This window comes from Phycodurus eques, chromosome 8, assembly GCF_024500275.1.
Source record: "Phycodurus eques isolate BA_2022a chromosome 8, UOR_Pequ_1.1, whole genome shotgun sequence".
NCBI lineage: Eukaryota > Metazoa > Chordata > Actinopteri > Syngnathiformes > Syngnathidae > Phycodurus > Phycodurus eques.
The window spans coordinates 21,949,162-21,963,056 of record NC_084532.1 but is presented as its reverse complement, the minus strand read 5'-3'; the positions used below and the strand labels follow the sequence as shown (position 1 = coordinate 21,963,056).

The window sequence follows — 13,895 nt, the reverse complement described above, 5'->3', positions numbered from 1 at the left end:
GCGGTTAAACAAAGAAAGTTATCACGAACACAACACTAAGATACAGTATGCGAGACAGTCAACAGGGTGGACGAGACTCGCGAGACACAACAAGGGAAGCTGCTGGGCGAGGCTGCGATGATGGGCAGCCAATCAGCTCATGCGATAAATCCACTCTTGCTCTCATTGGTCGATATCGCGCCGGGAACCAATTACGCGCCTTTTATGAGTGCCCGTGGCATGTACAGTACAGGCATGTACAAAGCCTCTGAGTCAACTCATCTCTTTGTTTGGCATGCAGGGAAACCCCTTTCATGCATCAACATTAAACAACGCGTCTTTCCGCAATAAATATGACTGAACAACAACCATCATTAATTTCTTTATGGTTATGTTTTGTTTAATGATAATGCTTTTCTGAAATGCTTGACAGTTTAATTTCTATCCCATTAAAATACAATTAAATCTGGTTCACCTGGTCGTTCATCTTTTCTTTAAAGAATTGTACCCATCTGACAAATTCTGCCTGGGTAATCAAACATGAGCACAAGTGTGTGTTTTCTAATTGACTAAATAAAAGTAGGGCTGTGAATTTCAAAATAACAACAGCAAGTAAATTTAAAAAAGTATTCAAATAAAAGTGTTCAAATAAAGTGCTTAACTTCAGAATTATTGTTTAAAAAATAAATAGAGAGAGAAGCCGACGCCTTTTCTGGGTGTTGTTGATAAATGACTTTTGCTTTGCACAGTAGAGTTTTAAGTTGCGCTTACGGATGTACCGCCAAACTTTATTTACTGACATTGACATAAGCAGGGGCGTCCATGAAAAAGACGTTGCTTGGATGGCAGCATATGTTTCTCCAAAACCTGTATGTACCTTTCAGCATTACTGGTGCCGTCACAGATGTGTAAGTAACACATGCCATTGGCACTAACACAACCCCATACCATCACAGATGCTGGCTTTTGAACTTTGCGTCCATAACAGTCTGGATGGTTCTTTTCTTCTTTGGCCCGGAGGACACGACGTCCACAACTTCCCCCAAAATTTTAAATGTGGACTCATCAGAACACAGAACACTTTTCCACTTTTCATCAGTCCCTCTTAGATGAGCTCGGGTCCAGAAAAGCCGGCCGCATTTCTGCGTGTTGTTGATGAATGGCTTTTGCTCTCCATAGTAGAGTTTCAAGTTGCACTTACGGATGTAGCGCCGAACTGTATTTACTGACATTGGTTTTCTGAACTGTTCCTGAATCCATGTGGTGATATCCTTTACACATTGATGTCGATTTTTGATGCAGTGCCGCCTGAGGGATCAAAGGTCACGGGCATTCAGTGTTGGTTTTCGGCCTTGCCGCTTACATGCAGTGATTTCTCCAGATTCTCTGAACCTTTTGATGATATTATGGACCGTAGATGATGAAATCCCTAAATTCCTTGCAAATGTAGGTTGAGGAACATTGTCCTTAAACTGTTCGACTATTTTCTCACGCACTCTCGCCCCATCTTTGCTTGTGAATGACTGAGCAATTCAGCGAAGCGCCTTTTATACCCAATCATGGCACCCACCTGTTCCCAATTAGCCTGTTCACCTGTGGGATGTTCCAAACAGGTGTTTGATGAGCATTCCTCAACTTTCTCAGTCTTTTTTGCCACCTGTCCCAGCTTTTTTGGAACGTGTTGCAGCCATTAATTTCTTAGTTCATGATTATTTGCTAAAACAATCAAGTTTATCAGTTTGAACATTAAATATCTAAACAAATAAATTAATTATTCATTAATAAATTCATTTTACATTATTTTATTAACATGATGACCTTCTCTATCCCCAATACACACGCACCGCAGAAGCCTGTCTGGTTTGTCAACCCTACCCAACCCCAGGTCTTCCCCCGCCGTCCACAAGTGGTCGTCGTCCAGGCCAGCCTCATCATCCTCGAGACCGCATAGGCCCGTGTCGGACTCTGACTCTGACCGCAGCGCCTCGCCCCATAGAGGGAGCCCCCGACCAGACAGCAGATATAAGTAAGCTTTATTTGATGCTCAAGGGGAACATGAAATAGAAAGTCAATGATTCTGATTCTAATTGTCTTCCTTGTCAGCCCCAGAGTTCTTCCTGTTGATCTGTCCCACACTGGCCTGAGCGCTTCCCCCATCCTGGTGCGACAGGAACCCCCAAGGAGGGTCAACTCTCCCCTGAGAGTCCCACCCCCAGGTCAGTACATTCTAAGAATTGAAAAGTAATAATACGTTTTAGTTATTGGTGGATATTTGACATTTGGATAGGATTTGGGGGGGCTGGGGGGGAGGGGCAATGGAGTACTGTATTACTTTATATGGTTATGTTATATAAGAATATGTAAAATGACTAACAATATAATCATTTTACATTGTATTTATAGGTTTTGTATACATGTAATGTACGACAATGAATTTGAACTATTACATAAACTAAGAAATTATTATATATATTTATATTTATAGCTGCAGGTTCATCTCGATAAATTAGAATATCTTGGAAAACAATTTATTTCAGAAGTTCAGTTCAAAAAGTGACAAATATATTCTACTGATTTACCAGACACAGTGAAATATTTGCTGTAAATAGATGTATAATACTATTTAATATAAATAGAAATATTTTATCATTTTGATGAATATAGCTTCCAGCTAATGAAAGTCCACAATTCACCATCTCAAATTACAATATATGTAAGAATCAATGAAAATGAATTTGAATTTAGAAATTAGGTAGGAACTGGCACTCAAATTTATTTTTTATTTTTTTCTGAGCTACTGAAATACAGTAAATGAATTTTTCTATCCATTTTCCATACCGCTTATCCTCACTAGGGCCTATCCCAGCTGACTGTGCGAGAGGTGGGGTACAACCTGAGGTGCTCGCCAGCCAATCACTGGGCCATATGCTAATTTATTGAGCTGCACCTGTATATAGTGCAACATTAGGTGAAAGTGATACAGTGCAAAATGATTGTGCTTCCAGAATAATAACTCCTATTTTAACATTGTATAAGCTGTGCAAAACGGCATTCCAAGTAACTCTGTGATACCTGCTAACTGTCATGTTGTTTCCTTTCCTCTTCAGACTCTGAGTCGGAGTCGGAAGGCAGCTCAGCGCCTCCTCAGAGGCGGAGCACCACCTACAGTCAGGATTCATACAGCAGCAGCAGATACAGGTACACATGAAGGCGTCGTCCCCTCCTCCTCCACCTCAACACCCTGCTGGGACACTGAGCAAACAAGGCTTTAATTTTTATGACTAAACTTTTATTTACCCCTATTTTATTATAAGTTACATCCTCTGTCTTGTGGTTGTTTTTATTTTTCGTATGCATGTGATCTGATTGTAGCTTTTTGGATTTTTGTGTGGTTTTGGGCTGTATAATTGTGTGTTAAGCGCTGAAATAAAAGGTGACTTTCACTCAACATGTCCCTCTCTATTATCTGGCTATGTGCTGATTAAACAGAGGACACCACCATCAGATACATATAAATATATTCACTAAAAACATATGTTAAATTGAGCAATAGTCATCACAAAGCGGTCAAAGAGACGAGTCCCCTCAGAGACGCAAAGGTGAATATTACCTCTTCCATAATCGTCATATTAGCCACACGCCCATCCCCCATCCTTCCAAATATAACTGAGACTTGTCTTCCTCCTCCCTCATTCCCACCTCCCTCTCGTCTCTTGCAGAGTTTTGCCGGATGTTTCCTCACAGCCAGAAACGGGGCGGCACAGTGCCTCCGGCATTCCGGTTGGCGGTGTGCCACACAGAGGTGAGCATATAAGCACTCACCATCAATCTGTTTTCTAGAGTACTTGGGATTGAATGTGGGTGACCTGGTGCCTATCCCAGCTAACTTTTGGTGAGAGACTGGGTACACCCTCGACTGGTCACCAGTTAATCGCGAAGAACATGTAGACAAACAACCATTCAGACTCACGCTCACACCAATGGAAAATGTTTTGGGAACGTGGGAAGAAGCCGGAGTACCATGAGACAGCCCAGGAAAGCACGGGGAGAAAATGAAAACTCCATATAGGGAGGCCAGAGCTGTGATTCAAACCCTGAACCTTTGAACCCTGAAATGTGAGACAGACTCCACTAATCACTATACTAACGAGCAGCCGACCAACTCCAATACCCGCCTGAATATCTCCACAATTCTTTTAAGGATTTTTTTTGTGTGAAATTCATGTTGTTGGTTTTGTTCTTTGAACACATTGATTTTGTGTGCAACCATTGCATGGTAACTTCATTTTGTGAACTAATAAAATATATAACTTTAATTTGGTTATGAATGGTTCGATGAATGCACATGAAACTCAAGGGGTTCAGTCAAGCCCACAATGTTAAGAACCGCTGGTTTATACAAACTCAGTAGGTGTAATAGCAATACAGATCTAATCCAGATTGTGCATTTATCTATATTTGAAAGTCATCATTAAAAAGCTTATTTAATATTCCTACAGCTCTAATATGATATAGCCTCAAATGACTGCTGTACTTCTTAATAATGGACATGTAGCGCCACCGGGTACGGCATCCGCTTATGACAAATAAATGCTTCCCTGAAAGTATCCTTTTCTCCTTTGGGGGGGGGGGGGGGGGGGGAGAAAGAAAACTGGAGTTATTGTATTTCTTAACATTGTGGCCTATCTGCCCATAGGCAGGTGTCTCATCCTCTTGAACCAATAAAACAAAATGTTGGTGTTGGTATGATTTTTGGGGTGCTGAATGTTTAAGCTTGGCAGCATGGTTGATAGGCTTTAGCTCACCCACGAAACTCATGAGGACGAGTGCTATACAAACTAGATGGATGGATAAATGTTGAAGCCTTGGTTAAGATCTTTAGAAGAGTAACAATCAACATCTTAATACTATTGATACTAATTATAAACTGCTGTATGCATTTGATTTCTGGTAATGATTCCTTACAGCACCGTCCGAGTCGGATTCAGAGGCCAGTTACGAGTCCATCCCTCGCAGGCACTCGACTGACAGCGCAAAGTCAGACAGAGCCAGAAACAGATACAGGTGGGGCTTTTCCACCAAAAAATCCCAAATATTGCAGGCTACTTGTTTTGCATGGTCACAAGTGTGCTATCAAACTATGTTTAACATCCTGCTTTCCACAGGCAGCAAGCAACAAATTGCACTTGTGCATTCTAAACGGAGCCCTCGTGGTGTCAGTGGCTCCAAGAGTTTTATTGTCTTGGATGAAAATGTGAAATTGTGTCAAATAAAGAGTTTTGAACAATATCATTCGCCCTGTGCTGCTTGCAGAGTCCTTCCAGAGATCAAGCCCTCTTCGGTTGATGTGAATCCGAAGCCGCCTCGCCGAATTACTTTGCCTGTCCAACCGCCTTCTGATGGTCAGTCTAATAGTGAGCATGTGTGTGTGTGTGTGTGTGTGTGTGTGTGTGTGTGAGTGTGAGTGATGACAGGGTCTTTGTGGTCTCTCCACATCATTCAGATTCCTCGGAGTCCGATGACCTGTCACACCTGCGGAGGTCGGGCAGCTCGGACCGCGGGGGTAGCCGACGCAGGTACGACCGTTCCAACGAGAAAGTGGAAAAAGAACTCAAACCATTGTATAATAAAAATAAAGTAAAACTACTCAGACATTTATTTGGTGTTTCTTAATTTGTAAGGAAAAGCAAACTTGTGGAATTTATACATGATGGCAATGGTTTGAATAAGTTTTGTTTGAGTATGGTGGCCAATTTTTCTACAAAATTGAGGTTGAACTCCAAATTGTCCAACTTTGAGGAGTTTATCTTTGGAGGTTCCGCTGTTTTAATCGGATGTATGATGTTTAACAGTGTTCCAGATGTTGCTCACAGTAGTGGCACTATGAGGTCTGGGATCTCCGTGAGGAACGATCCACCAGTCAACTGTAAGAGCTGTATTCAGTGGTTTTCATTGTTTTCAGGTAGACAAATGAATGACTCACATTTTTAACAATCTTTTATCATCAGCAGCAGCAGCCGTTGCTCCAGCCAAGCCTGCGGAAGAGCCCATCTACTCCTTACCTCCAGACTCATACCCGACATCCCACCCAGGGTGAGTAACCCTCAGGTCTTGACCTCACAGCACGCCCCACCATATTAAAGCTCTGCTCTTCTGTTCCCGGTCCTCTAGGTACAGCTCCAACTTGCACAAGGTGTCGTTCGTCAAGGAAGACAGCGTGGGCCTGAGGCTGGTTGGCGGCAACGACGTGGGCATCTTTGTGGGAGGGGTGCAGCCCAACAGCCCAGCCTATGAGCGGGGGATGAAAGAGGGTGACCAGATCTTGAAGGTGAGGATGGAAATGACCAATTGATTGAATTCATTTATTGCATTTATTTTTGTTTTGTCTTTTTTTAAATATTAAAATAGGCATATTAATTTCAATAGAAATTTACAGCTTTTACCATTTTTATAACTTTCTTATGAAATATAATAATTTGAATATTGTATACTTGTACAGTTAAATTTATTTTTTAATAAGTTTAAATTAAAATATACACATTATTTTAATGTGTACACTTGTGAATGAAAGCTTTTACCAGTTTCATAGCATTAGTATTAAAATTATGTATATTTAAGTAAATGTTATTTAATTCAATTTTTTTAATTAAATCTGTTTAATTTTTTTTTTAAATGCATATTTTTTATTTTAATATAAACAAATACAGCTTTTACCATTTTCAGAACTTTATGAAATAGACTATAAATTTAAATCTATTTTTTATTGAATTCTGTGGTATTGTAATTTATTTCATTTTTAATAAAGATTTTGATACTTTATTTAAACAAACATTTTAATAAACATGTACAATTGTAAATTAAAAAATTTTACCAGGGGAAAAAAAATACGAATAATTAATCAAACTTTATATTTTTTAACACATCTTTATTTTTATTTATAGTTGTTTTTTTTTTTTTTTTTTTTAGTTTAAACTTGCTTTTCTAACAATTTTTTTCCAAACGTTTTGCAGTACTGGCCCTTTTTTGAAGTGTAAAAAGACTTTCTACCAATATATTATCACCAATTTATAAATATCACCAGAAATACATTGTAATAGACAACCATAATACATCCCATCAGACATCCTTCAATTGTTTACAATACTGTGTGTATTCCATATATCCGCAACTAGTGTTCATTGGTGTTTATTGACTCAACTGCTGGTGGCATGGGGAGAAGACTACTTTGTGCAATTGGATTTGTACACAAAAATTTTTGGAATAAGACTCCTACAGCAGTTTTTGTCCCCCCCTTTGTCTCAGGTCAATAACATCGACTTTGGCCATTTCACTCGGGAGGAAGCAGCAAATTTCCTGCTGAATATCAAGAGAGGAGAGAAGGTGGACATCCGCACTCAGAACAAGATGGACAGTAAGTGCAGAACCACAGCAAACTCGTCTTCGTCACATGGCTTTAATGGCTCTTGGTCTTTCCTTTTCAGTCTATAAGAAGATCATAAAGTCCAATCTGGGGGACAACTTCTACATCCGCACACACTACGACCACGAGACCGATCACCCCATCGGGCTGAACTTCACGCGAGGAGAGGTGTTCCGGGTGGTGGATACCATGCACCGCGGGAAGCTGGGCAACTGGCTGGCCATTCGCATGGGCAACGACCTGCACGAATTGGATAAAGGCACCATTCCCAACCAGACCAGGTCTGGAACAGACTGCTCCCAGGAAAGGGTTATTATCATATTATCATCGGCAGGTCCAATCCAACTATAGTTATGTTTTATACACTGGCCAACAACTATAACATAAAGTAAAAGAAAGTTTTACAACAATAACATTTTAAAATAAACATGTTTACAAAATTAAAATACAATTTTACAATTTAGAAACACATTGACAAGTGGGAAATGAAATTTTACAAAAGTATCAAAAATGGGTCAACTTTTATCAAATAAAAAACAAACCTACACAAGTAAATTACAATTTTACAAAAATCGTCATTTACAACAAAACATTTGTTTGTTTTTTTTCAACAAAAGTAGGAACACATTTAACAATTTAATAAAAGCTAAATTTCAGTCGGCAAAAGCCAAAATTAGTTTTCCTAACGTTAATGCGGTCGCCATTCCACAGGGCAGAGGTGCTTGCCAGCCAAGAGCAGGCGCAGAGAGCAAGCGGGGAGAGGCCGGTGTCTGGGCCCAGGGCTGAGTTCTGGAAACTGCGAGGCCTCAGAGGGAACAAAAAGAATGAGAAGAACATGCGACGCTCACGGGACGACCTCATGCAACTCACCATTCAGGGCAAATTCCCAGCCTACGAAAGGGTCCTGCTCAGAGAAGCTAATTTTAAGCGGCCCATCGTCATTCTGGGTCCTCTTAACGATATTGCTATGGAGAAGCTGGCCAGAGAGATGCCTGATGAATATGAAGTGGCTGGTTGGTTTCTTCATTTATTTTTTGATACATTCAATATTGTACCTGAACATGATTTGTTTTCCCTCTCATTATACCAGAGATGGTTCCTCGCAGCGGGGGCGGTGACAGCGCCTCAACGGTTATCAAACTGGACACCGTGAGGAAGATAGCCGAGAAGGTGAGGTGAACCGGGCTGCATGCGGAGGAATTGTCAACATTTTATTAGATTTTTGTTTTTTAAATATCCGATACTCCACACACGAGAAAAGAATCGGCACGTGTGTTCTTACTGATCTTGATGGTATGGTGTACTCCAGATGACCAACACAACAGAGCACACCGCATACATAACCGTATCTCCACCACCAATCGAGTCTCCTTCAAATATATTTTTTTTTCTTCACAGATAATACAAAAATTAAAACGAAAGACAAGTGTGTCTGCTTTGGAAAATATCTTTCTCAAAATAGATACACTGCCATTCAAAAGTTTGGGGTCACTTACAAATTGGGTCATTAAGAAATGTCCTTATTGTTTTTCTTTTCTTTTCTTTTTTTTTTTGTCAAAATGGCTGTTGTCCTACTACAGCGGCTCCAACTATGGGAGACAAATTCCTTGTGTGTTTTTGACATATTTGCCAAATAGAGGATTCTGATTCTGAATAGTACTGCATGGAAACAGGATGCTGAATAAATTAACATGTCGGACAGAGGCCTGCCACAAATGGTGAGCAATTGAAACCCCCCAAAAAGGATTATAATTGCCTATAGTTGCCACAAGATGGCGGCAAACCCTATTTTTGTCAAAATGGAACTCCTCAACTGACTTCAACATAGTTCATTGACACCAAGATGACACTAAATGGTGGCAAAATATTTTTTTATTGCTTTGTTCTGAGCGCAAAAAGAGGGAATAGACGCTTCTTTTTTGGGAAAAATAATCACTGGAGGGGTCGGAAAACTCACTAGATATGGCAACCGAAATACTAAGTTGGCAACACTGACTGCTTTTGTAATCTATCTCCTCTCTGTTCACACCCATACTGTTGTAAGTGGTTCACATCTGCACTGTGTCATGCAGTCACCACTTGTGGCTCACTCTTAAATACTATTGCGTTTCCAGGACAAGCACCCTCTGCTGGACATCACGCCCACTGCTGTGGAGAGGCTCAACTACATCCAGTACCACCCCATGGTGATCTTCTTGGACCCGCACAGTCGCAAGGACGTCAAGGTCATGAGGCAGCGGTACAGCCCCGACTCCAACAAGAGCTCCAGGCGCCTCTACTCGCAGGCGCTCAAGCTGAGGAAAGACTGCAGCCATCTTTTCTCAGGTACATCCATGACATGCATCTCTTGTGTGTGTTTGTAATAGGTATTAAGACAAAGTTCTGTTGGCCTTCCTTTTACATGATTCCAAGAGGGCCTAACAGGTCCGGGCCTAAACAAAACCTCAGAGAGTCTGTTGTAAGAAGCCCCCAAAACATTGAACCCACAAATGCTCATCATGCAGTCGAAAAAATATTAGACCACTCTTGTTTCTTCCATTTTTCTTGTTCCTTTAATGCCTGATACCACCAATGGTATATTATTTGAAAAGTACAATGAACCTGACACAAATGCAGCTGATTGTGTAATAGATTTTCCTATTTGACATGCTTAAGCTACATTGTATTCCCAGTGATTTTGGTGATTATCAAGAAAACCATGGAAAATGGCTACATATCAGCTAAACCATTACGAGCTATTTTTGTTGTCATCATTATGTTGACATTATATTTGTCCAAACAAATGTACGTTTAGTGGTAAACGGGAATTAAAAATGAACAAGAAACTGAAGAAACAAGGGTGGGCTAATATTTTTTCCCAATACGGTATATAATGATGTATTTGTTTGATTGGTACATCTTATGTTGTTATAAGTTTAGTGCTGGCCTCAGAAGAGTTACAATCTTGAATGTCTACACGTCTGATTGGCTCCTTTCTCCCTCCAGCGCGTGTTGACCTGCAGCCTGGCTCCAATATTTGGTACCAGGTTCTAAAGGACAAGATTCGCCACCAACAGTCCAAACCAGTCTGGGTTTCTGAAGTCACGGTAACACACACACGCACACAAAGCATATTACTATCTTGGCTATATATGCCGTCTGTGTGTATTCCACAATGCCGGGACAGTAGTGTTTAGTTTAAATACCTCCTCACACACTTCTCCCGCCTTGCTGTGTTAAATTTTGAATTTGCAAGAGGTCTCAGTGAACTTATTTCTTATGTGTCGATCTTTGTTTAGTTGGATAGCGGAGGTGAGCAGGACTTGGACGCACTGGATCAAACTCAGTCGGACTACCTCAGCGCCGCCAGTGACCTGGAGGACACTGATGGCGAGCCCTTCACAGACGGCGAGGCCTATACGGACGAGGACCTGGACGAGGCCTACCCGGGTCAGGACGCAGCCAGGAGCTCCAGGGTCTCCGGGGCCGCCCTGGCTCGCTCGTCCGAGCCCGCCTGGGGCCACCGTAGCCCCGACGAAGAGCGGGACCCCGAGCCTTACGCAGACACGTACTCGCCGAGGAGAGAAATCCCACCCCTGATGCACGTGCCGGAACCGTCCATACTCCGCCGGCAGAGTCGCAGCCCGCCTCTCCATCACCCGGACGACGAGCCTTTTCATCGCAGTTTTTCCGACTCTGACTTCAACCACCTCGACGCGGTTGCACCCACCACTCCATCGGACGGACCCCCGGATTTTATCGCCCCCGACCCGTCCACGCGGTACTCTTTCACCGAGCCGTCGTATGCGGATGAACACCCGGAGAGCCCCCAGCAAGCCAGTCTGTCTGCTATTGAAGATAAATTACAGCAGGTAATTACATTGTTTGGTTGGTCATCACTTGAAATCAAGTAACAAGGTTAAAAATCAGTGTGCAACAAATCACATCGAGTCACATACAGTATCATATTAAAGCACGTCAAGAGTGCTCTCCACATCTGTAATTCTTTTTGGCATTATGCCATTTGTATACCAAAAAAACATGCTTGTAAAAGATCTCCACCTTGATTCAAAGTTTGCTACTAACACGGTAAAAAGTCAGTGTACAACAAACCATATCAAATAATATTTAAACACCATGATGAGTGCTTTTCAGAACTGGACATGTCACATATCATATTAAAGTGCTTAATGAGTGCTTTACATATTTGTAATTATTTTTTCCGTTTCGCCTTCATATGGTAGGTACAAGGATAAAAAAAAATATATACATGCTTGCAAAAGTCTCACCTTGCATCAGTTGACTTGTAACATGGGAAAAAAATCAAGTGTGCAGCAAACCACATTGTAAAATATATTAAAGCCCTTGATGAGCGCCTTGATCCATTTCAATTCATTTGGCATGATGACATCAGATGCTGACAAAATGACCAAAAAAAACAAAATTTTTTTGCTTGACGTCAACGCTAACTTGAACGTGTCTTTCAGGTCCGAAGGGCAGAGCCACAGAAACAAGCGGAGGACAAGAAGGCCCTTCAGTTCATTGTGTAAGTCGCATGTGGCTCAATATTAGAGGAAAAAACTTGACCTGCAGATGTTTGACACCCGCCTCTCCCGCATGTTTACAGAGTGGCACATCACCAAGCAGTTCAGGTCAGACGCACACAGATACGAGGGGGCAGCAAAAGCTCAGAGGAGGATGAAGAGGACGAGGCGGAGGACATCGAATGGGGTCCAGCGACAGAACTGTAGACAAGCCATGTGTCCAACATTCGAGTCCAACGATCTTAAAAAAAAAAAAAAAAAAAAAAAGACACTCCGAGAGACTTCTCTGTATTACATTTCCCCAATCCAAACTAGTACAGATTTTAACATAAATGCTTGATTCACTTTAAAAGTACTGCATGACAAAATTGAAGTCTACTTACTGCCATCAGCAGCTCCATTGTGAATGTTTTCTTTAAGCTGTAAATAAAATGACCATAGCTGGTCTTCTGGAAACTGTGAATCCAGGGCTCAGTTATTTTAATGGATTTGTGCGCCAGGAACTGACCATAAATAAAACCTTAGAGGGACTGTTATGTCGTAAAAAAGAGAGAGCTTTAAACCCATGAATGCTTCCAATATAGCATGATAATATTGAACATAGCATCAATTCTCATAAATTTAGCATACATTTGTACTGTGCAGGTGTACCTAATTATGTGGCTAGGAAGGGTGTAACTCATCTCTGTTAAGACTGAAATTTACAGTGACACATACTGTAAGTTTTTTTTTTATTTTTATTTCATTATTTTACCTTGACTTAAAATTTCTATCATGGTTTTTTTTTTTTTTTTTTAAATAAATATATTTTGTAATGTTTTTTGAGTGCATGTGTGAGCTGGATCCCATTAAAGGACAAGAAACCATATTTAGGAACCTTTAATGCAGAGGTTCCCAGTGTTTTCTTTCCACACAACACCACAGGGAAGACATTTTTTCAATGGACCCCCTCACAGTTCTAACACCAGTTAAACAACTACCACGTACCTTTAAATGCCTCAGGAATTAAAATGTTGTCTATTTGGGGAAAGAATAAATATGATACATTAATTTTTTTTAGAGAAATTTTTTTTTTTTTTTTTTCAAGTAAAAAAACAAAAAACAAATCTAAACCTTACGAGCAAAAATAGTTTTATCGGGATAAAAAGTTGTAATATGTGAATAATGTATTTTTTTCTTGTGATACGTGAATAATGTATTTTTTTTCTAAGATCAATCGTAATCTTACCTGAATAATAGTCATAATATGACAAAGTCGAAGTTTAACAAGGGAAGAAAATCATATTAATGAATAAATAAAAATATATAACTAATATAATGGAGAATGAAATGAAGTCCTAATATGACAAAGTCAAAGTTTAACAAAGAAGGAAAGTCAAGTTTCACAAATGAATTTAAAAAGATGCAACTTTATTCTCGTGGCGCCCTTTCTCTTTAAATTGACTTTTATGCCATTTTAATAAACATTGTGCAGTATCTTGCAATCGTAATGAACATTGTACAGCACCAGACTACGTGATAAATGTTGCCCACTCGAAAGCCATTGCAGCCTGGTCATCCTGGAAGGGGGATCGCCTCCCATCTGCAGTCCCTTCTCAAGGTTTATTCACCCCCCCCCATGGGGGTTTGAGTTTTTCCTTGCCCAATTAGGGGATGTTGTCAATATTTGCCAACTGTGGGCCTGTGAAGCCCTTTAAGACTATTTTGTGATTAAGGACTATACAAATAAACCTCACTTGACTTGTAATATTATGCCTTTTAAAGATGTTTGTTCTCAAACAAATAAGACCATATTCTCGGGAGTTGGGGGAATACACTGTTTTTGAACAAATTTTACTTACTGTAATATCCCTTTTACTAACAAACAAGTAGGCATGTCAGCTTTGTTATATATGGCAATCATAGCTATTAATTAGTACAAAGCTAAATTATTGTTTTGTATTTATTATGATGGAGGTAAGCACTAGTTAAAA

At 40.4% G+C, this 13,895-nt stretch overlaps 1 protein-coding gene across 3 annotated transcripts in view; it reads left to right on the top strand.

Moving 5' to 3' along the window:
* The window catches only part of tjp3 (tight junction protein 3), a 32,248-nt gene extending 19,488 nt beyond the window's left edge, over positions 1-12,760 (top strand). For 2 of the 3 annotated variants that reach the window (XM_061683404.1, XM_061683405.1), the window contains exons 11-29: positions 1,829-2,005; positions 2,083-2,195; positions 3,087-3,177; positions 3,699-3,781; positions 4,947-5,043; positions 5,293-5,381; positions 5,483-5,555; positions 5,832-5,905; positions 5,988-6,072; positions 6,151-6,307; positions 7,282-7,390; positions 7,461-7,680; positions 8,111-8,412; positions 8,490-8,569; positions 9,514-9,724; positions 10,385-10,485; positions 10,678-11,250; positions 11,866-11,924; positions 12,006-12,760. In XM_061683404.1, the coding sequence (XP_061539388.1) occupies positions 1,829-2,005; positions 2,083-2,195; positions 3,087-3,177; positions 3,699-3,781; positions 4,947-5,043; positions 5,293-5,381; positions 5,483-5,555; positions 5,832-5,905; positions 5,988-6,072; positions 6,151-6,307; positions 7,282-7,390; positions 7,461-7,680; positions 8,111-8,412; positions 8,490-8,569; positions 9,514-9,724; positions 10,385-10,485; positions 10,678-11,250; positions 11,866-11,924; positions 12,006-12,129 (2,818 nt within the window). In that variant the 3' untranslated portion in view covers positions 12,130-12,760. The remainder of the gene's footprint in view (positions 1-1,828; positions 2,006-2,082; positions 2,196-3,086; positions 3,178-3,698; positions 3,782-4,946; positions 5,044-5,292; positions 5,382-5,482; positions 5,556-5,831; positions 5,906-5,987; positions 6,073-6,150; positions 6,308-7,281; positions 7,391-7,460; positions 7,681-8,110; positions 8,413-8,489; positions 8,570-9,513; positions 9,725-10,384; positions 10,486-10,677; positions 11,251-11,865; positions 11,925-12,005) is intronic. The other variant, XM_061683406.1, reaches the window with a different exon arrangement.
* The last annotated feature ends 1,135 nt before the right edge of the window (positions 12,761-13,895 follow it).